The 22,895-nt window shown below is 33.8% G+C and overlaps 1 protein-coding gene across 2 annotated transcripts in view; it reads left to right on the forward strand.

Annotated features, from left to right (window-relative positions):
• Positions 1–10,348, forward strand: part of WDR4 (WD repeat domain 4) — a 55,957-nt gene extending 45,609 nt beyond the window's left edge. Inside the window, exons 9-11 of one of the 2 annotated variants that reach the window (XM_031959223.1) lie at positions 115–298; positions 771–843; positions 9,180–10,348. In XM_031959223.1, coding sequence (XP_031815083.1) covers positions 115–298; positions 771–843; positions 9,180–9,313 — 391 coding nt within the window. In that variant the 3' untranslated portion in view covers positions 9,314–10,348. The remainder of the gene's footprint in view (positions 1–114; positions 299–770; positions 844–9,179) is intronic. The other variant, XM_031959224.1, reaches the window with a different exon arrangement.
• The last annotated feature ends 12,547 nt before the right edge of the window (positions 10,349–22,895 follow it).

Below are 22,895 nucleotides of genomic sequence, written 5' to 3' on the forward strand. Positions count from 1 at the left end.
ATGTAAGCTCATTGGTCTTGCACTTCACTAAACTCCCTAGTTTTTTGCATGTGAATTGTTAGACCCAGGTGCATTTAGTTATTTTTTCTAATCTTTCTTTTCCTTCCTTAAAAGCATTCCTGTAATCTACATCTTCCAACTTGATGACACCAAGAAACAGCTGATTTACAAACAACAACTTACCTTTAATTACAGAGTGTGGGACATTGCCTTTGAGGAAACACAGGGGCTTTGGATTTTACAAGAATGTAGAGAAATGCCAGTTTTGCTTTATCACCTTGAGAATGGACAGTGGCAGGTAAGAAATTAAGTAACAATAATTATTCACATTTTTATACTGGTTCTGTGCAACATATTTTTGTTTTTTCTTGAAAGTTTTATATGACTGTAGTCCAGATTTTTTTTTTTTTTTAATTAAGAAGAAGCATTCCAGTATAATTGAGTACCAGATTAGAATAGTGATGGTTTGGATTCTAGTCCTCATTCTACCAGTTTGTTAGTTGTTTAATTGTGTCATAACATTATTTTAGCTTCATTTTTTAAATCTGTAAGATAGGTTTATGATACCTTCTCTACTTATCTCATCATTTATAATGATCAATAAATAATGTATATAAATTGCTTTGAAAACTGGAAAGTATCATATAAACCCAAGGTAATTTCATTTCTTTTGCTTTCTTCTGAAACATTTGTTTTCCTCTTTATGGTGAGAGCTCCATGTGCATTGCATTTTAGTTCTGATAATTGTTTCCATTTTTTGTCTTTCTCAGCCTGTTTCCAAAAATGAAGTGTTAAAGAAAATCTCGAATAATCTACATGAGAACTGGACCATGGTGGAAGGTGGTGAGATATTTACTTGTTAATGTAATATTTGAAATTAATTCTAGGATATCTGATGAGGCATTTTTATTCCATGGAACTCTATTGACCATTTTTAGCATTTCCTTTCTACCTCAGTCTACAAATGAAAAGTTCTGGAAGTACCTTTACCATTACATGTCATGGCTATTTTGAGGAAAAGGATTCTGCATCTATGATTTCATTTGGTGTTAATAATTCCTTTGATCAGAGCAGATTAGCAGCTGTTCTTCAACCTAGTATTAGAGATCAAGTGACTTGTCCAGAGTTAGCTTCTATGTTTAAATCTTAGATCTGCCACTTAACTCAGTGAATCTTAATAGGTCACTTCACTCTTCTTGACCTCAGCCTTTACATAAAATGAGGTTAGGTTAATTGATCCCTAGAATCCTGTGTAATTCTGAGTTTTCTATTAAATTCATGCTTGTAAAGTGCATACAAGTGAAGATAGTTATCTCAAGCTCAGTCCAAGTGATCTTATGGCAGATTTAATTTGTTGTTCGTATTTGGTCAGAGAAGAATAAAAATCTTTAATCTTTGTGGGTAAAAGATATTTTAGCAATGTGCTAGTCAAATTCAGGAAACCTGCAATTATTTGATCTAACTTATTGGGGTTCTGCAGTTACATGTGAATCAAGTGGACCTTTTATTTTAAGGAAGGCACAGGAAGATTTTCATTCACTTCCTTGTCAAGTGCTGAGTCTTCCTATATATCTGGATCAGCAAAGTTGAACTGCACTTAATGGAAGTATTTAGGAATTCATTTCCCCATTTTAGCTGTTTTTATCTGCATAGTCTTCCCCTTTCTGTTGAGTGAAGGGAATAAATCTAATTGTCCTATATTTCTAAACTCTTAAATATTTCATAAAATTTTCAGTGTATGAAACTCTTCACCTAGTCATGATGAATGTTTTAAATTTTAATTTGCAGTTAGTCTAGTTATTCTTGTTAATAAGGAAGCATTAGGGCAGGGGTCCTCAAATTATGGCCCACAGGCCAGATGTGGCAGATGAGGACGATTATCCCCCTCACCCAGGGCTATGAAGTTTCTTTATTTAAAGGCCCACAAAACAAAGTTTTTGTTTTTACCATAGTCTGGCCCTCCAACAGTTCAACAGAGTGAACTGGCCTTCTATTTAAAAAGTTTGAGGACCCCTGCATTAGGGTGTATAAACTATTGACATCATTTTCATTTGTTTTTTGTGGTGTGAAGGTGATAAGTTTTGTTTTTACATGCAGATTTGCTTTCTAAATTATCCTTTGTTTAGGCTAATAATAAAAATTATTTCTGTTCTTAAGAACCCACTGACCAGGCAATATGACCCAGGAGTAACTTTATCCAAGACTGGTTATTAATTTAATATCCACATTTTCCATATTAATAGTAAAAAGGGCAATCACAAAGACATAAATTGCCACTATCCTATTTTCCCATTGTGCTGTGTCCACTACAAATTTGTTACATAATTTCAACTAGGCCTTATTATGGCAAAGTAATCTTTTTATGCCTTTTAATTGATTCATTATTCCAGTCTCTACAGAAACTCTTCCAAACCTTTTCATCCTTCTTTTAATCTTCATTGCTCTTGACCCTCTCAACTGAGAATCTTGCCTTATATTTCATTGAGAAAAGTTGAAGTCATTCAATAAGAGCTTTTCTTTCTTTCTCCTCATGTTGCAGAATCCATGCTCTTCTTCAGCTATGTCTCACATTAAAAGGTGGCTCTTCTTGTCAAGGCAAATCTCTCTGTATATTTCTATTCCTCTACTCTATATGCCTTTTTCTCTATTCTCAAAAATCCCTCGCTTAATCATCTTCAAAAACTTTCATCCTATATCATTCCTTCTGTGGCTAAATTCCTTGAGAAAAACACCTATGGTGGGTACCTCTACTTTTCTTCTGGTAGCTTTCCTATTATCTCTAGGATCAAATTAAAACTTCTATTTGACTTTTAATGCTGTTTATAACCTGAACCCTTCCCACCTTTTCACTCTTCTTATACTTGTATTTCCTCCATGTACTCAGTGATCTAGTGACATTCCTTTTTTTGAGTAGAAGTTATCAACAAAAATCTACAACTATAGAGCTCTCCACAAACAGTAAAAACAAAATTGGCTAAGTATTTAAGAAGAGTAGTAATTTACTTTGCCTGTTAGAATTTGTCAATGGATGTTAACATGTGTATATGGATAAAATATATTATCTCTTCTACCTATAATAGAAATAACAATCAAAGTTTTGATTAAAAATATATTTCAAATAATAAATTATGAATGATATAGGATTAAAGAACATTGTGATATTTTCACTTACTAATAAAAAAAAATTAATGCAAATGAAAGGGAAGAAGAGGAAAAGGAATTGGCAATTTCAGACAGTCTTCTGTAATAAGGGTGCAAGGAGTCAAAATATCAGGGAAACTTAGGACTTAATACTTTAATAAACTAAAATATAAAGTATTTAATACTTGCTTTAGCTAAAATAGATATATAATGTTAAGATTAATTTAACTTCTTCTAGACAATTTCAAGAATAAGAGGAAAATATTGGATCAGTTATATTTGTTCTATATAAAATAAATATGAATAGTCTAATTTTTCTCTTTAAAAGAAGTTTTAGAAACAGGTAAGACACATCACTTCATTGCTTTTAGGAAACATACTGACCAGAAAGATTTACTTCTATTTAATTTAAGATGGGTCATTCTATTGAATATTCAAAATTTTTTCTTTAATAAAGTAGACTTCAACTAGAAAAAATGTAATAAGGTAAATACCAACTTCATATAAGGATAAAAAAAAGGATAAAAAATAAAACTATTCTCTTTAGGCATGAAACATGTTAAATTCATAATGGATACTAATACTTAGTTGAAAATATACTCACCTAGGCCAACAGCATAATGTAGTGGAAAGAGCAGTGGCTTGACAGTCAGGGACCTGGGTTCATATTGGTGACATTGGACAAGTTCACTTATTTGGCTTGTTACTCATCTTTAAAATGAAGGGGTCGCACTAAATTTCCTCAGAGGTACTATGCTTCAAATTTTTCAAGAACAGATGATACTTGCGTTGCAAAGATTATTCAGAAATATCAGAAAAGATTGGCTGTTACTCATTTACTTGAAGCATACAAATATGGAATTGATTTTAAAACATGAAAAAGTAATACTAATAAAGTTATAGACCATTTTTGCTTTTGAATATAGATCCAATATTAGCTAAGAGTACAATATGTATGTATTTCATTTTCAACATTCACTTTTAAAAGAGTTTGAGTTCCAAACTTTTTTTTTTTCCTTCTCTACCTCCTTCCCGCAAGACATCAAGCAATCTGATATAGGTTATTCATGGAGTACTACAGTTTATTTAGAAGAGCTATTCTTGTGTAAAATAAGGAAAAATGTAGGCCAGACAGCATTCATTTAGGTGGATTTATAACTGGTTGAATGTTTGGACTCAGAGTACTCTTTAATGGTTCATTGCTGCATTGGCAGAGGTTTCCACTGAGGAGTCCCAGGGATTTATACTTATCTGTATACTATTTAACATATTTGTAAAGAACTTGAATAAAAATCATAGTTATCAAAGTTGCAGATGAGACAAAGGGGGAGTGGGATGAAGGAATCAAAAAAATCTTGACTGACTAGAACATTGGGCTAAATTTAACAAATTGAAATTTAATAGGGATAAATATAAATTAAAATATTTTAATTCAAAAGTTATTTTACAAATATGGGATGGTTGAAGTATAGTTGGATAGCAATTTGGAAAAGATTTGGGGTTTTTAGTGAATTACAAACTCGATCAAGTCAGTAATGTGATGTGCATTGTAACTGAAGTTAGGAAGACCTGAGTTCAGATTTGACTCCAGACATTTATTAGCTGTGTGATCCTGGACAAGTCACTTAACCTGTTGACCTAAATGGCAAGCCACTCCAGTATCTTTGCCAAGAAAACTCCATGGACTCTATGATCCATGGGGTCAAAGAATCAGACATGACTGAAGAACTAAACAACAATGTGATATGACTGCTAAAAAAAACAACAAAAAACAAACTAAACTAATTTTATCTGTTCTGCATTGAAAAAAAATATAGCTTGTAGGAGCTAGAAGCAAGATGGCAGCGGTCTTGATGTAGTCTGTCCTGATCATAGCATATTTAGAATTCTGGGTTTTATTAACTGCTGCTTAAGAATTTCATTGATAAATCAAAGGGTGGTCAATTGAGGGCAGCTAGAATTCAAAAGATCTTCAGTAATTGCCATATAAAGATCGGTTGATGGACTGGGAATGTTTAGCCTGGAGAAGAGAGAACTCAAGGGTGAATGATATCTTAACTTTTTTGAAGAATTGTCACTTGGAAGAGAAATTAGATTTATTCTGTTTATCCCCAGAATTCACAACCAAGAACAATAAATAGAAATTGCAGAAGAGTCAATTTAGGATTTATGACAGGAACATTTCCTTAATAATTTCCACTATTTATAATTGGAATTGGCTTCTTTGGAAGATAGTATTTTCTCCTTTCTTAGAGGTATTCAGTTAAAGCTTAGGGTTATATCCTTTTTCCTCAGGTATACATTGTAATAGTGTGTGTGTGTGTATATATATATATATATTTTTTTTTTTTTTTTTGAGTTTAGACTGTACTAGATGGCCAGTGAAGTCTCTTTGAGTTCTAAAACTATGATTCAATGGAAAATAACTGCAAAAATCTTCAAAGAAGTCTAATATAATATCAGTACGTTAATAAAATATCTTTGCTTAGATTCAATGACATAAAAACACTAAGTAAGTATAGAAAAACTTTTTCTCAATATAACACAATAAAAAGTCAGATAATGAAAGTAAGTCATTACTATGTAATGGAAAAACAGTAAAAGCATTCACACAAAAACATATACAAAGCATGAATACCTACCTAAACTGCTGTTATTTGAAATATAATATTGAGTTATTTGATATAGCAGATAGTAAGAGATTCACACTGAAGATAAGAGGTCAGGATGTTAGCATTTTTAAATAATGAGCTAGAACATTTGGGTTGTAAGTGTAATGCAAAAACGTTCAACTTCCTCCACTAAAGAACTCCTTAACTAAAGAGCTAATGGTTATAGAATAATCCATACAAACGTCTGCATTTCTTATTTACAAGTAAAATTAATAAACAATTTTTAAAAATCTGAATATAGTATTTGATAAACTTACATTCAAGTCTTTAGGTCAAGACCTCATTATTGACAAAAATTGTTGGGATGACTAACTAGAAAGCACTTTGGCAAAAACTAGACAAAGATCAACATCTTACACCAGATTCCAAGAGAAAAATCAAAATGTGTAGATGATTTAGATATAAATAAAGGGTGATATCATATGCAAATTAAAGACATGGAAAATTTGACCTGTCAGATCTTTGGACAAGGGAAGAATTTATGACCAGACAAGAGCTAAAGAGAAACACAGGAAGTAAAATGGATAATTTTGATACATAAATTAAAAAGGATTTACACAAATCAATGCAGCCAAAATTAGGATAACAGGAAACTGAGGGGAGAGTTATAGCAAGTTTTTCTGATTAAAAACCCAATTCTTAAATATAATGGGAACTGAGCCAAATTCATAAAAATAAGATTGTCCAATTGATAAATGGTCATAAGTTATGAAGAGGCAATTTTCAGAAGAAGAAAATCGAAGCTTTCTATAATCATATTTTAAAAACCCTCAAAATCACTACTGATTAGAGAAATGAAAATTCAAACAACTCTGAGGTAACACTTCACACTCATCAAGCTAAAATAACAGATAAAGAAAATGAAAAATGCTGGAAAGCATATGGAAGAATAAGAACACTGATGTACTGTTGGTGGAGCTATAAACTGGTCCGACCATTCTGGAGAACAATTTAGAATTATAATCCAAAAGGCTGTCAGGCTGTGTGCCTTTTGACACAGCAATACTACTACTAAGTCTGTATCCCAAAGAGATCAAAGAAAAGGGGGGAAAGATTTATATGTACAAATATATTTATAGAAACTCTTTATAGCAGTGACAAAGAATTGGAAGTTGAGGGGATGCCCATCAATGGGAAAATGGTTGAATAAGTTGTGGTATATGAATGCAATGAAATATTATTGTGTGATAGGAAATGATAAGAAGGATGATTTCAAAATAATCCGGCATATGAATTGATGCAAAGTAAAGGGAGCAGAACATGGTACATAGTAACAGCAATATATTTTTTTTTATTTTATTTTATTTTTTATTTTTTATTTTATTTTTTTTTTTTATTTAATAGCCTTTTATTTACAGGATATATACATGGGTAACTTTACAGCATTAACAATTGCCAAACCTCTTGTTCCAATTTTTCACCTCTTACCTCCCCCACCCCCTCCCCTAAATGGCAGGATGACCAGTAGATGTTAAATATATTAAAATATAACTTAGATACACAATAAGTATACATGACCAAAACATTATTTTGCTGTACAAAAAGAATCAGACTCTGAATTATTGTACAATTAGCTTGCGAAGGAAATCAAAAATGCATGTGTGCATAAATATAGGGATTGGGAATTCAATGTAATGGTTTTTAGTCATCTCCCAGAGTTCTTTTTCTGGGTATAGCTAGTTCAGTTCATTACTGCTCCATTAGAAATGATTTGGTTGATCTCGTTGCTGAGGATGGCCTGATCCATCAGAACTGGTCATCATCTAGTATTGTTGTTGAAGTATATAATGATCTCCTGGTCCTGCTCATTTCACTCAGCATCAGTTCGTGTAAGTCTTTCCAGGCCTTTCTGAAATCATCCGTAACAGCAATATTGTAATAAGGACCAACTATGAAAAACTTAGCTACTCTGATCAATGCAATTAGCCAAGGACTTATGATGGAAAATGCTATCTATCTTCAGATGGAGAACTGATAAATTCTGAGGGCAAATTGAAATAAACATTTTCAATTTCTTTTTCTTGCTTTCTTTTTTGCAACATGACTAATATGGAAATGTAGTTTGCATTGTTTCTTACATATAATTGATAATACTGCTTGCTTTGTCAATGACTGAGGAAGAGTCTGGAGGAAAAAAGAGAATTTGAAAATCAAAAATTAAAAAATGTTAACAAATAAATATGTTTTTTGGGGAGGCAAAAAAATCTGTATAGGATGACAAAAATTATTGAATGTTTGACATTTAATGTATCTAGAAATACAGAGAATCTCTATGCCAATAAGTATAAAACTAAAAACACTAAAAAACTTGAGAAATGATAAATTTTCTTTTTTCCCCATAATATTTGTTCTATAAAATGGCATTCAGGGAATCTGGAGAGGAGAGATAGTTGCAGAAATTTTTGTGATAAAAGATAGTGAAAAACTTAATTTTTAAAAAATGAAAATCATTGTTAGCCAAAAGAAAGATATACTCATTATTGACTTAATTGGAGTTTTCAATCATGTCCAAGTGTAATAAAATTCACAACATGGATATACTGTTTAACTTAGCAATTCCTTGGTTTGAGATGTACCTGAAGGTATTATATATCACCATCCCACCTCCCAAAAAGAAAGGACTGCAGTGCTGAATTACCTATTCAAAGATTTTTAGAGCAGCATTTTATGCCCCACAGTAAGCTCATTAGTTTAAAGATTTACTTTGATATGATTAAGACCAAAAAGTAGGAGGAATATAAGGAAATTTGGAAAGATGTTTATGAAAAAATGTATAATATGAAAAAAGCACAGCTGGAAGAGTGGAGTATGTTATGAATATGAGAATAATTACTGATGGGTAAGAGTTTAAAGGAGAAAAAAGAAGGAAAAAGTGCTACTATTGACAATGAAATTAATTATAATTACTCTGAAAATTTTTTCATTATGTTTGGTTAAGTTTTGAATAAAACATTTCCATTTTTTAAATTAAAAAAAACATTGGCTTAAATGCTTGATGAGTCATTGTAATCACAAAATCTCAAAATTTTAGAACTGAATGATCTAATCTAGTTTTAACAATAAGAAATCTGAGCCCTAGCATTTCATTTGATTAGCCCAGTCTCAGCTGTGTCCTTATTGGAAATCAAAAGTATAACCTAGGTTTCTTGATTGTAATTTTCTATACATTATCTTCTAGATGTTTCCTAATTCCCAAAGCTGTCCTTTCATCAGTTTGATATAAGGGCAATCCATTTTTCTTTAAAAATGTAATGTATGTGTTTATTAACTTTATAATGGGGCTTTGAAAAAGTTTAGTTATATTTTGGTGGTATAACAGCATCCTCCTATTAAAGATTCCCTATTAATTTTTTTTCCCCATTACAGGATCCCCTGGCATGGATGACAGTTTTAGCAGTCTTTACAAGACCACGTTTGATAACATGACTAATTACTTAAAGAAAAAAGAAGAAAGAGTACAGCAGCAATTGGAAAAAAAGAAGAGAAGGAAAAATCCTTGACTCAGTCTTAGGAGGCAAACAAAAAATAAATGAAAAACACCCATGTGACAGTTATTTCCCTAATTGTTTTGAATGTCATAGGATCATAGTTTTAAAAGTTTTTCCATCTTTATTTTATACATCAGAAAATAGGTTCAGAGAAGTTTTGACTTGTCTAAATTCACACAGGTTGACAGTGACAATTGAATATTAGTTCTATAACTCCAAATCCAGTACTTGGTAAAAATTCATGAGGGCAAAAAATCATTTTTTCATTGACTTGTCTTTCCATTATATTTGAAAAAAGAAATGGTGTAAACTGTTTATATCTCCTAAATTTGGTGATGGTTGGTGCTATTTAGAGCTAGGCACTTAAATCAAGCTGTTTGAGATAAAATGGCATTATCCTTTGTTAAGAGGAAATGATATTGTACCTATGGTCCTTTATTGTATATATGCTTTATCCTCCAATTGAGGGAAGAAATAAAGTTTGTAAGTTTAACTGAAGATATTATAAATAATTATAGTAAGGAATACAAGGCCTCTTACCTTCTTTTTGAAGGTAGTAATCTGGGACCTCTTGTTTCTCACCAGGTTAGATGTGTTATTTTGTGTCATCAGCTATTTAAAACCTCAGCCTTCTGACACTCACCAGTATATCTCTGAGCCAGACTATATAAGACGCATGAATTTCAAAGCAGAGGCATAAAATGAAAACCATAGTAAGGTATCTAATCAGGAATTGAATGAAATCTTCATTTCTTAATTTCAAAATATATTTTTAACATATCCCTAATTTGTTTATTAGAAAGTCTGATATGACCCATCACCTTCACATTAAATATTATTTTAAATATTGATAATTTATTTTATATGTCTGAAGGGATCTTTATAGAGTGGTGAAAAGTAGGGATAAACTGATCTTTTTCTCTGAACTTGACAAATATGAACAAATATAGATGTTTTAATAAAAAAAGGTTGCCTGCAAAACTGCATATTGCCATTATATGCTGTTTTCTTTTTAAAAATATGTAATAAATGCAACACTAGTTTTAATGCTGTTGTGGTTTCTAATTTTCTCTAGTTCTCTTTTATGCATTTGTTTCCTTTTTCTAGGAAAAAAGTCTCCAAAAAAATGTCTATTAAAAAAAACCCAAAAAACTTTATAACAAATATGCATGGCTAAGCAAAACAAATCCATACATTGGCCATGTCTGATAACGTGTAAAATTGTCTTCATCAAATGTAGTAGAACTTTGAAGAATGATAGAAATTATTTTCTTTAACATGTATATGAAGAACTGGCATTAAAAAGCAATAGGTATTCAGCAAGGAATATATTTTACTTGTGCTAGGAAGTTCCCTAGGAAGTCATAAAATTGGTTTCTTGAATCTTAGTGTAAGATTCCTACTGAACTTATCCTCATCAAAGCCCTGTATGAAACAAGACTGGCAAATGAAACCAGCTTATGGAAGTCAGAGCTGGATACATGTTTTTCTGGAGTAACCACAATAAAGGAATGCTGTGAAGATGGCATAGGTTTTGTCCTTAAAATTAATCTAGTCAGCAGGTTTGTATATTTACCAAAAAGAGTGAATGACATACTTATGGCAATGCAATTGCTCCATGATGAATCCTGATTTGATGAAGACCTAGAAGTCGCCATCATCAATGTGCTAAAAGAGGACAAGCTTATAATTCTGGGTAACTTTAGTGTAATAGTAGGCAAAGATTACCAGACATGATTGGAAGTCGGGAACAAAAACAGTCATTTACTGCTGACGACATGCATCTCATGATAATATCACCAATCATTTACCTAAATGCAACAAAACTTGGTAGGATGCACCCTTACAAGTAAACAGGATAAGAGACTGACCAAGGCTATGTGTAGCACAGAGTCTGGATTGGTCATTGACTTAATCTTTCCAGGCTAAATATTCACATTTGGCAAAAGTGGCAGCCCCCATGTAAGATGATTAATAGAAGGCTTAACATTAACAGATTAGAGCACTTCTCTAGAGGAAACAGTTTGTTACTAACTTGGATAAGTTGAGCCAGCACACAGTTGGCAACAGTGGAGCAGAAAAGGAGTGGGCAGCTTTCAGAAGTTTGGTATACAGCATCACATTTACTCATCTAGGCCATGTCCTTCACAAACATTAAGATTGATTTGATGAAAACAATGGGGAAATTCGGAAATTACTAAATGGAAAGTGAGAAATCCACAGAGTTAACCAGCAGTATAGTTCATCTTTCTCTAAGAAGGTTGCATTTAACTTCATCAGAAGCAAACTGCAAGTAAAACTTAGAGGGATGCAGGATTTATGGCTTAGTAAAAAGGCAGAATGAAATTCAGTTTTTTAATTTTCAAATTATTTTTAAAAATAATAGCTTTTTATTTTCAAAATATATGCAGAGATAGTTTTCAATATTCACCCTTCCAAAACCAAATTTTTCTTCCTCTCTCCACTCCCTCCTCTAGATAGCAAGTAATCTATGTTGAACATGTGTAATTCTTCTATATGTATTTCCACAATTATGCTGCACAAGAAAAATCGGATCAATAAAGGAATTGAGAAATGAGAAAATGAGAATGAAATGAAAATGAAATGAAATGAATTTGAAATGAAAAAAATGAAATGAATTTCATTTCTCATTTTTTCTCCCTTTGGGCATAGTTCCAAATTGCTCACCAGAATGGTTGGATCATTTCACAACTCCCTTAGCAATGTATTAGGATCCCAGTTTTCCCACATCCCCTCCAACATTTATCATTATCTTTTCCTGTCATTTTAGCCAATCTGAAAGGTATGTAGTGGTACCTCAGAATTATCTTAATTTGCATCTCTAATCAGTGATTTAGAGCATTTTTTCATATAACCTGAAATGGTTTTAATTTCTTCTGAAAATTACCCATATGCTTTGGCTATTTATCAACTGGAGAATGGCTTGTATTTTTATAAATTTGAGTCAATTATGTGTTTTAGAATGAAGCCTTTATCAGGATCCTTGGGTGCAAAGATTTTTTCCCAATTTTTGGCTTCCCTTCTAATCTAGTCTGCATTGATTTTGTTTGTGCAAAACCTTTTTAATTTAATATAATCAAAACTATCCATTTTGTATTTCATACTCTTTGACGATAGATTCCTTCCTTCACAGATCTGAGTAGATTATCCTTTGTTCTAATTTGCTTATCACTATGTCTAAATCATGAACCCATTTTAACCTTATCTTGATATAGGATGTTAAGCGTTGGCCAATGCCTGGTTTCTGCCACACTATTTTCCAATTTTCCTATCAATTTTTGTCAAATACTAAGTCCTTATTCCAGAAGCTGGGGTCCAGAAGTATAGATTACTATAGTCATTGATTATTGTGTCTTGTGAATTAACCTATTCCACTGATCAACTAATCTGATTCTGATAGTAATAATTCAAAGTGCTTTTATGATGACTTGACTATTTCTGAGCCAAGATCAATGGTACATCTCAACTACTTAGTGCTGATGAATTCACATTCATCAGTAATAAGACCATGATCCTGGAGAGATGGGCTGAACACTTTCATAGTGTTTTCAACAGACTTAACAATCAGCGCTGAAGCCATTAATTGTTTATGTGAAGTTGAAGTTAATTCCTGTCTAGCCAAATTTCTGATTGAAGAAGAGGTTTTGAATGCCATTCAGCTCCTCTTATATGGTTAAGTGCCTAGTGAAGATTCTATTCCACTTGAGATTCACAAAGCAGGGAGTCTGCTGCTTATACAAAAGCTGCCCAAAGTCATCTAGGTTAACTGGCAAGAGGAAGTTATTCCCCAGGATTTCATGAATGTTTCTGTTATCCATCTCTATAGAGGGCAAAGGAAATAGGTTGTCCTATGACAATTGGTGGAAGGGAGGGAACATAGGAGGGGAACATGTCTCTTAGTTACTGTTAGTAAAATTCTTGTCTGAGTCTCCTTAATAATGGCTGAAAGGTCATCTACCTGAGAGGCAGGATGTTTTCTGTCCAACTCCAGGTGAACAGAACAGGTTTGTACACAATATTCTTTAATCAAAGGCCTTTGATATTGTCAGTTCTGAAGATTTATTAAAAATTATGTCAAAATTTAGTTGCCCAGAGAAATTCCATCAGTATTGTATGTCATTTTTATGATGGGTTGCTTGCCTGGGTTCTGAATAATGGACAATGCCCATGTGCTTTTCCAGTTACCAGTAGAGTGAAGCAGACTATGTGTGCTTGCTCTCATGATTTTTATTTATTATTTTAATTTTAATTTTTTCTCCATGTTTTTTAATATGGTCTTTTCAGCAATGCTTTCAGATTACCTTCAATCAGGATGAAACAGCAGACATCAAGATTAGCTGATGCACTGATGATAAATTATTTAACTTGAAAAAGCTAAAAGCCAAAACATAATGTGGAGGGAGAGTTGGTGCATGATTTTTTGTTTGCAAACGATTGTGCTTTCAGTGTAGCCTTAGAAGCTGAGCTGCAGCAAAGTATGGATCAGTTCTCTGCTGCTTGTGCTAATTGTAGCCCAAACCAATTAGAAACACATGTTCTTCGCTAGCCAGCATCACACCATCTGTGTGTGGAGCCATTAGTTCTAGCTGAAATGGACAAAAGACTGGTCTCCTCCTCCCTGGGTCAAGGGGCCTCAGGCTTATAGGAAAATGTTGCTTAAACTAAAGTTAGGGAAGTGTTATGTTCAGACTGGGCTCCATCCTCTGGCTCATGAGACCCTAGATTTTCCGAGAAGCAATTGAAGTCCCAGACTTTCTGAGAAGTGTGTGCCTAACAGAGTCAGGACAACATTGCAAAACATGTCAACAGGTTCCGTTGTGTGCTTACTCACATCCAGACATATCCCCGTTGTAAACAAGAAACTTTGTCAGTGATTTCTGAAATTTGTAACTGCAAGGCTGGATGTGGCAAACACTTAAAAGTGTACCTCGCTAAAGGTTCGGGGCTGATCTCTACTAGTCTGTTCTAGTGGGATCAGTCACTGACCAGCCAGCCAATAAAGGATACTTTAAATTAAATAATCCGGTCTGAGCTGTCTATCTCGTGTCTCCATTTCACTAGCAAGTGGAGAAATTTTGAATACTGTGGATAAGTTCACTTACTTTAGCAAAATACTTTCCTTGGCTATCCCATCTAAATGATGTTGATACATGCATTGCTGGAACTAGCCTTGAATTCCTTCATGTCTGATATAGTAGGGGTGAAATGATTCAAACATGCCCCAGGAATACATATCAATGCAATTCATTATCATTTGAGGCAAATCCTGCTAAAACATTTCATATTCACACAGTTTTGCATAGTTTATGATGCTTTTGTATTCTGAATCAAGGCAAACTAAGATGAGTTAAATTTCATAATATTTGCTTAGACTTTTCTAGAAAAAAATTATTTTAAATAAATGAATAAAGATTGGACAAACCAAATAATCTGGTCCTTTTTATGTTGTTGTGTGATTTTAGGGAAAAGTTCGGATTCGCTTCTATTAATGACACTCTCAGACTCAGTCAAAGTGAAAGTAAAATTTAATTACGCAGTGCACGGAGTAGAGTGCTTACAATATCAATTACACAATACACAGAATAGAATGCTTACAATAGCAACTAATATAGCAAATAATACATAAAGGACAAAGAATAATGAGAATTATGATTAGGACAGCAGATAGAGAGAATACTTCACCGATCGGGGAGAGCTCCAACTCTGACTCATATTGGCTGGGAAACCCCGGTAGTTCAGCCTTTGAGTCCCGAACGGGAAAATCCTAGGCAGATCGTCATCTCCATAGGTGAGGTTTCAAATAGAGAATGTTTTACCTGCCTTTTATAGGAATCAGGACAAAGAAGGCTTTGAGCCAAGTAAAGACATCATATAAGACAGGGAAGTACTGACAAGGGCTCCAGGTGGTTGTGATCAAGTGTTGCATCGACAAGGAGGCCAGTCCTTATCGACAACAACTGTTCCAAGGAGTGGTGAGTTCCCAGAATCATGTAGTTGGAGCTAAAACACATGTGGTACATTCCCAGCTTATAGGTTAAAAAATGGTCAAGTTCTCATGGGAGAAGGAGCTAAAACATAGACTCCTATGGGTGAGAGAACGGTCAAGTTCCCACAGGAGAAGGAGCTAAAACACCTCTTCTTATGGGTGAGAGAACGGTCAAGTTCTCACAGAAATCACATCATACCTTGATTAGATTCACATGGTTTGCATGGTGATTAGGTTCACATGGGGAGAGTCATTCACATGGAGATTGGGTTCACATGGTTTGGATGGAGATTAGGTTCACATGGGGAAAGTCATGTTCTTACAATGATTTGAAATGAAGTTACTAATAATATGGAGATTTCCTATTCATATGTGCTAATAATTGACTTCACACAGCTAATGGCACTTAATTTAGAAAGCCCAAGGGCACCCTATTTACTCTGGATCATCATGAGTCATCTTGATTTTTCTCTTACCTCTGGACTTCCATGACTGGGGGAGAGAGTAAGACTGATGATTTTGTGTAACTCTGCCAATTCATGAGCAAGTCAAGATGTCATCCCTATGATATCTTCAATTGTCTTTGAGAATGAAAGACAACAAAAAGTTCTCCCTGATCACTTCACATACTCCTTTAATTTGTACAACTATTAGTATTCCACATCACTTCAACATTAGTATGAATTTACTTATTTTCTTTCATTAAATCTCTTAGTTTCCCATGTGGAAAGTTCCTTCCAGCTAGATGTTCAGTCAAACACAATAAAATTGGAAATCCATTTACCCTTGATAAAAATGAAATTGGTTCTTCAAAATGAAAACAAGGTCCCTTACTCCCAAAGGATCCTTTAAATCTTTTAAACTACTATTAGTCATATTGTATACTGCAAAGTTTTGTTATGTAAGAATTATTATGCAAACCATGGGTAGTGTTTCCTGTAGTATTGAGTTGTATTCTCTAGGATTTTCCTTGGAAACCTGTGCAAAGGTACCAACTGAGTAGATTTCTGTCAAAAGAACTGGTTCATTTCTCTTTGAATTTCTGAGACCTAAACAGATTTCTTGGAGAATTGTTAAATATTGTGGTATATGAATACCAAAGAAACATGATTGCATTATAAGAAATGACAAAAGAGGAAGGGAATAAGTGAACAAGCATTTATTACTAGCATGTGCCAGATTCTTTACAAATATCTCATTTGATCATCTCAACAAGCTCTTGAGATAAGTACTATAGTTACCATTTTACAATTGATGTAACAGAGGCAGAGGTAAGGTGATTTGTCCAGAGTCACACAGTGTCTGAAGTTGCCTTTGAGCTTGTCTTTCTTACTCCAGGAACAGAGCTCAATCAGTATAACCTCATAGCCATTTTATGCTTCTCTTGAGTATTGTGTTTGAATGTCCTATTTTCCATTCAGCTCTTGTTGTCTTTTTCATCAGGTATTTTTAAAAGGCTTTTTTTCCCCATTAAATATCCAGTTTTTTCCCTGAAGAAGTAGGGAGGAAGGATTCCTGTTTTGCTGAGTAGATTATTCTTAGTTGTAATTCTGATTCCTTTGCCTTTGGGAATATTATATTCCAAGCCTTTTTCTCCTAGAGCAGAGGAAAGCTGCTAAATCTTGTGAGATTCTGACTACAACTTTATGATACTTGAATGGTTTCTTTCTAGCTTCTTTCACTGGTTTCTCCTTGACCTGGGAGTTCTGGAATTTATTTAGAATTTTTCCTGGGAGTTTTTATATTGGGATCTCCTTTAGGAGGAGAGCATTGTATTCTTTCAATTTTTATTTTGCCTTCTGCTTCTAGGATATTGGGGCTGTAACTTCTTTTTAAAAATTTTTTTTATTATAGCTTTTTATATACAAAACATATGCATGGATAATTTTTCAACACTGACCCTTGCAAAAACTTCTGTTTCAACTTTTCCCCTCCTTCCCTCTACCCCCTCCCCTAGATGGCAGGTAGTCCCATAAATGTTAAATATATTAAAGTATATGTTAAATACAATATATGTATATGTATTTATACAGTTATTTTGTTGCATTGTTGAATAAGAAAAATCAGATTTAGAAAGAAAGTAAAAATAATGAAAAAATAAAAATGCAAGCAAACAATAACAGAAAGAGTAGAAATATTATGTTGTGGTCCATTCTCACTTCTCAGTGTTCTTTCTCTGAGTGTAGCTGGTTCTGTTCATTACAGATCAATTGGAACTGATTTGGATCCTCTCATTGTTGAAGAGACCCATGTCCATCAGAATTAATCTTCATATAGTATTGTTGTTGAAGTGTATAATGATCTCCTGGTTCTGCTCATTTCACTTAGCATCAGTTCATATAAGTCTCTCCAAGCCTTTCTGTATTCATTCTGCTGGTCATTTCTTATGGAATATCAATATTCTATAACATTCATATATCACAATTTATTCAACCATGCTCCAGTGGATGGACAACCATTCAATTTCTAGTTTCTAGCCACTACGAAAAGGGCTGCCACAAACATTTTTGTACATACGGTTCCCTTTCCCTTCTTTAATATCTCTTTGGGATATAAGCCCAGTAGTAACACTGCTGGATCAAAGGGTATGCACAGCTTGATAACTTTTTGTGTTCCAAATTGTTCTCCAGAATGGTTGGATCCATTCACAACTCCATCAACAACGCATCAGTATCCCAGTTTTCCCACACCCCCTCTAACATTCGTCATTATCTTTTCCTGTCATCTTAGCCAATCTGATAGGTGTGTAGTGGCATCTCAGAGTTGTCTTAATTTGCATTTCTCTGATCAATAATGATTTGGAACACCTTTTCCTATGGCTAGAAATAGTTTCAATTTCTTCATCTGAGAATTGTCTGTTCATATCCTTTGACCATTTATCAGTTGGAGAATGGCTTGATTTCTTATAAATTAGAGTCAATTCTGTATATATTTTGGAGATGAGGCCTTTATCAGAACCTTTAGCTGTCAAAATGTTTTCCCAGTTTATTGCTTCCCTTCTAATCCTGTCTGCATTAGTTTTATTTGTACAAAAGCCTTTTAATATAATCAAAATTTTCTATTTTGTGATCAATAATGATCTACTTCTTCTTTGGTCACAAATTCCTTCCTCCTCCACAGGTCTGAGAGGTAAACGATCCTATGTTCTTCTAATTTATTTATAATCTCATTCTTTATGTGGGGCTGTAATTTCTTGAAATATGATATCTGGACTATTTTTTGATTATGACTTTTAGGTAGTCCAGTAATTCTTAAATCGTCTCTACTAAATCTATTACTCAGGTTGATGGTTTTTTTCAATGAGATATTCCATATTTTCTTTAATTTTTTTCATTTTTTGACAAGTTTATTGTTTCTTTGTGTCTCATGGAGTCAGCTTCTACTTGCCTAATTCTAATTTTTAAGGAATTATTTTCTTTAGTGAGCTTTTATATCTTTTTTCCCTTTTGGTCAATTCTCAGAGAAATGGATCCTAGATGAATTAGCTGATTCAATTGCCTACTGGAACACACACATATATACATATATGTATATATGTCTTGCTTGTTGACTTCAAAGATATATTTTGTAAAAAAAAATTAAATGTAGTATAAACAGTCGCTCCTCAAGCTAACAATTCACAGAAAATATTTATTCAGGAACCAAATATTCAGAATTTGGCAGGCATAATGATGGCAAATATGAATCCATTTATTACAAGGAAACAGTCTTCTGATGTATTGGTTGGTAATATATAAATTAAGCCCATTAGTTTCTAGTTCTAGTTTTATTCAAAATATTTTTCCAGAGTAGGTTTCTATGAACCATTTTCACACTGCTATGTAAAAATGGCAATTCTTCGGCAATTTGAAGCAAACCCTATATTGTTTCTACATCATAAAGTTTATAATTCTTAATGTCAGGAGACACAGTCTTCTGTTTCCCAGTTACCACGATTGTTGACTAAGCTTGCACATACTGGCTTTGTACAAATTCTCAAGCAGTTCATGTTTGGTTGACCTTTTTTGTGTTTAAAATTTCTGAACTACCCCATTGCTACCTGTAGTTATATGTCAACTAATGTCAAACTTCTTTTTGACTGAATTTTGCATTATTGCGTTGATGACATCAACTGTTAGTTTCTAATAGCATTCTTCAATTTATTCAGCATGGACTCCATGATTGCAATATTATACAATTTTATTTCCCTCCTGAAGGGGCAGATGCAAGGGCTTTCTTCCCCAGAGCTACTACTCTGGTTATTCATTTTTGGTACAACTGGGCTCTGGAAGCCAGAAGAGGGGAGAGAAAGAAAGAATGGTACAATCCTTTTTGAAAGAGTCAAGATAAAATCTACTTTCCCTGGTCATTGGGAAAAGAAGCTAGGTACTGAAGTTTACATATGCTCAAGAGAGCTAATTGTTAATCAGTGAGAGTTTTTACATTTTGGAAATAGACAAGCCTTACATAACAGAATTTGATTTAGTGTTTTGTGGATTGTTTAGATTTAAGAAAGTGACAGACACTTTTAACAATGCAGATTAAACTTAAAAATGTCTTGTGCATTTTCAGAGACCTAGTTACTAAACAACATTTACTAGTATTCCTCTGCTAACAGCTGACTTAATCTCTACTAGTTTAGCTTCTTTCCCACCAAATGGGAAAGATTTACACAAATCCTGTACAAAAGAGAGTCATGCATAACAAAAATACATTTTTTTTATTTGAACAAGCAAATAAAACTTTAATCAGGGAAGTTGTGCAGATTAGGTTAGGCAATAGAATATAAAAAAAGGAAAGCTAGATCTGACCCAGGAGTTAGATGAAATCTCATTTCAACTTATAAGAAAATTATTTCACCTAACTAGTTCACTCTTATTAATCTCTGTGAGATACAGGCTTTAAGAGGAAATAATGGAGTACTGGCTCTTCCTCTCATACCTACAGCTGTTCCATGCCTCCTTCCTCACTTCATCTCTCCCCTTTTCTGTTTCTCTCTTCCAGAAAGATCTTAGCTAATCAGAAGTTACATCTCCCTAGAGCTATGTATTATGACAGGTCTGTCCATCTGGGTACTTTTGATCCTTCCTGAGTGGGGGAGTTATACAATTAAATTCAATACAGAGATAAGAGTAACATTGTAAGAAGAATTGTAATAAGAGTAACATTAAAAAACTCAACAACTTCAGAAGTTTAAAATGGGAGACATGGTTATTATGTACAACACATCTGTTGTACTATGTAGCACCACATTTTAGGAAGGATTTTGATAAAAATAAATATCAGCCAGAAGATGGTAGCTAGGAAGGACCACAAAGGGCCTCTTGATTTTGTCATATGAGAAGTGGTTGCATGATGAACCTGGAAACAGAGAAGAAATAGGAATTTTAACCGCCTTAAAGTGTTTTAAAGGGTTTTTTATGGAAAAGGTATTAGACCTATCCTATTTGACTGCATGACTGCAAAAAAAGTAGAAGCAGTAGCTTAACTTCAGAGAGGTCTCTTTTGACTTGGAAAACCTTCCTTAGTGTTAGATTTATCCTTACTTGAGCAATTCAACAAAACCCCGATGTTGTGTCAGGATGATGTGGCCTATTCTAGCCATTAATACGTTTCTACTGATGTATGTTCTAGATTCAAGATGCCCCAAAATATCAAGTACTGAACAAATGTCACTGAATGAAAACTCCTTGTTCATTGAACTTGAGCAAGTTTTAGTCTGGAGATCAGCTCAGAAGTATTGAATTGATAACAGAATTTATTTCTATGATCAAACATATTAGAATTTTTTTTGCCATGAAGCTCCTAATGAACTATTAAATAATGAATCTCTAGGAAGGTTTCTCAGACTTCAGCCAAGGCCGCAGAAGTAACCCTCTAAACCTATGAAAAGAGCAATAAATCAGCAGTTAGACAGAGTTGAGAGAAAACAATTTTTGCTTCCCCAGAATTTCTGGGAAGAGAAGAAAACATCATGGACATATATATATATATATCAGAAATGGGGCCTTTCCAGAATTCCTCTAAAGGGAAGTCTAAGAAGCCATTTTGGTTGTTTTTCCCAGAGCCTATCACAAATTGGTTTAATCTGATAGGCATAGCTACCTGGTGCCTTTAGACAGCTAACAGAAACCCACCTTGAGATGGGAACTCCCAGATTTACAGCCTCCCCCCATTTTCATCTCTTTGGAGGCCTCTTTCAGTCAATCAACACATTTTTTTTTTTAAATTAAGCACCTGTGTGTGAGCACTGTGCAAAGATTGAAACAATCATTGCAAGAAGTTTACATTCTTATGGATTAGACAAGCAGTCATTTGAGCTAGACACATTCTCCACTCCTTAAGCATCTCTGAAATAGGAATTATGTGTAAGAATTATAGCTAAGAAATCAAGAACCCTAATAAGGTATCAACCTGATTGACAGAAGAAAAAGCTGATCCCTTTTTTGCTCACTCAGCACCCTCACTAGACATATTATTCTTGTAGGGTTGCCCAAGAAGAACAAAGGACTTGCAAAAGAATTCAACTCTACCCCTTCCCTCCCTGTATCAGGAAAAGCCAAAAGCCAGATGCTTGCTCTTTTTAGAACTATAGTGTGACAACGCTTACTAGCTACAATGAGGAATAGAGGAAAATGGGGTAGGAAACAGGATGTTAGTGTATGTGTGTGAGTGTGTGTGTGTGTGTGTGTGAGGGGGAAGTATGTGCAATAAATCAGAATTTTGAACCTGTAAGGGCAGGAATTAGAAGCATCTGAATTTCCACATACCTTATGAAGTGCCCTTTGACCTACTCAGAGAGACAAATGAGCTGCCATAGAGGAGGGAGCAAGAGGTTGAAAAATGTCAATAACTGCAATAAGCCTTGTTTCAATTCTGCTCTTTGTTTTGACATTAGTGGGGAAGATAAGAAGATTGAGATAGAAAAGGATTAAAGAAATGATGAACAATTTTCTAGTTCAAAATGAGAAGCAGCAGCAACACTATAATATGTACCATGAGGGAATATATGTTCACTCACTGGAAAACAGTAAACAAGAAAAATGAATGTTTATCAAAGCTTGTTATAATATAGATAAATGTTAAACTGTTTTCAATGTTGAGATTTTCTGGAAGTTCACTATGAGTTTTAGAGAAATGGGAATAGATCTTTTTTTGTTTTGTTTTGTTTTGTAGAGAGTAAAACTAAGACTATATATAAGGGGAAATATGAGGGAAAAGCCTAGGTTTTATTAGAGCAATCCAAAAGTGGAATAAATTTTTGAGAACTACATTTAAAATGGAATGGGCTGCAGCAGGATGAATTAAGTTCTTCATCTGTGGTGATGTCCTTTAGGAAGGATGTAGGAAGAATGATCCTTTGTTGGGGAAGTTGCTGTACATCCTTTGTTCTCAAAGAGGACTCAAGGGGAAATTGTGGTTCATCTGGAAATTAAATAATCTCTGAACTCTCCAGACTATCTGGGTAGTTTCTCTGACTCTAAATCTCTTAAAGTTTATCACCAGTGCATTCTGTCAGATCTGCAGTAGAATCCTTTTGTATTGTCTTTCCTAATTGGAATGTGAGCTTCATGAGATCAGGAATTGTCTCGATTTTCTATTTGTGTC

This window comes from Sarcophilus harrisii, chromosome 3 (genome assembly GCF_902635505.1).
Source record: "Sarcophilus harrisii chromosome 3, mSarHar1.11, whole genome shotgun sequence".
NCBI lineage: Eukaryota > Metazoa > Chordata > Mammalia > Dasyuromorphia > Dasyuridae > Sarcophilus > Sarcophilus harrisii.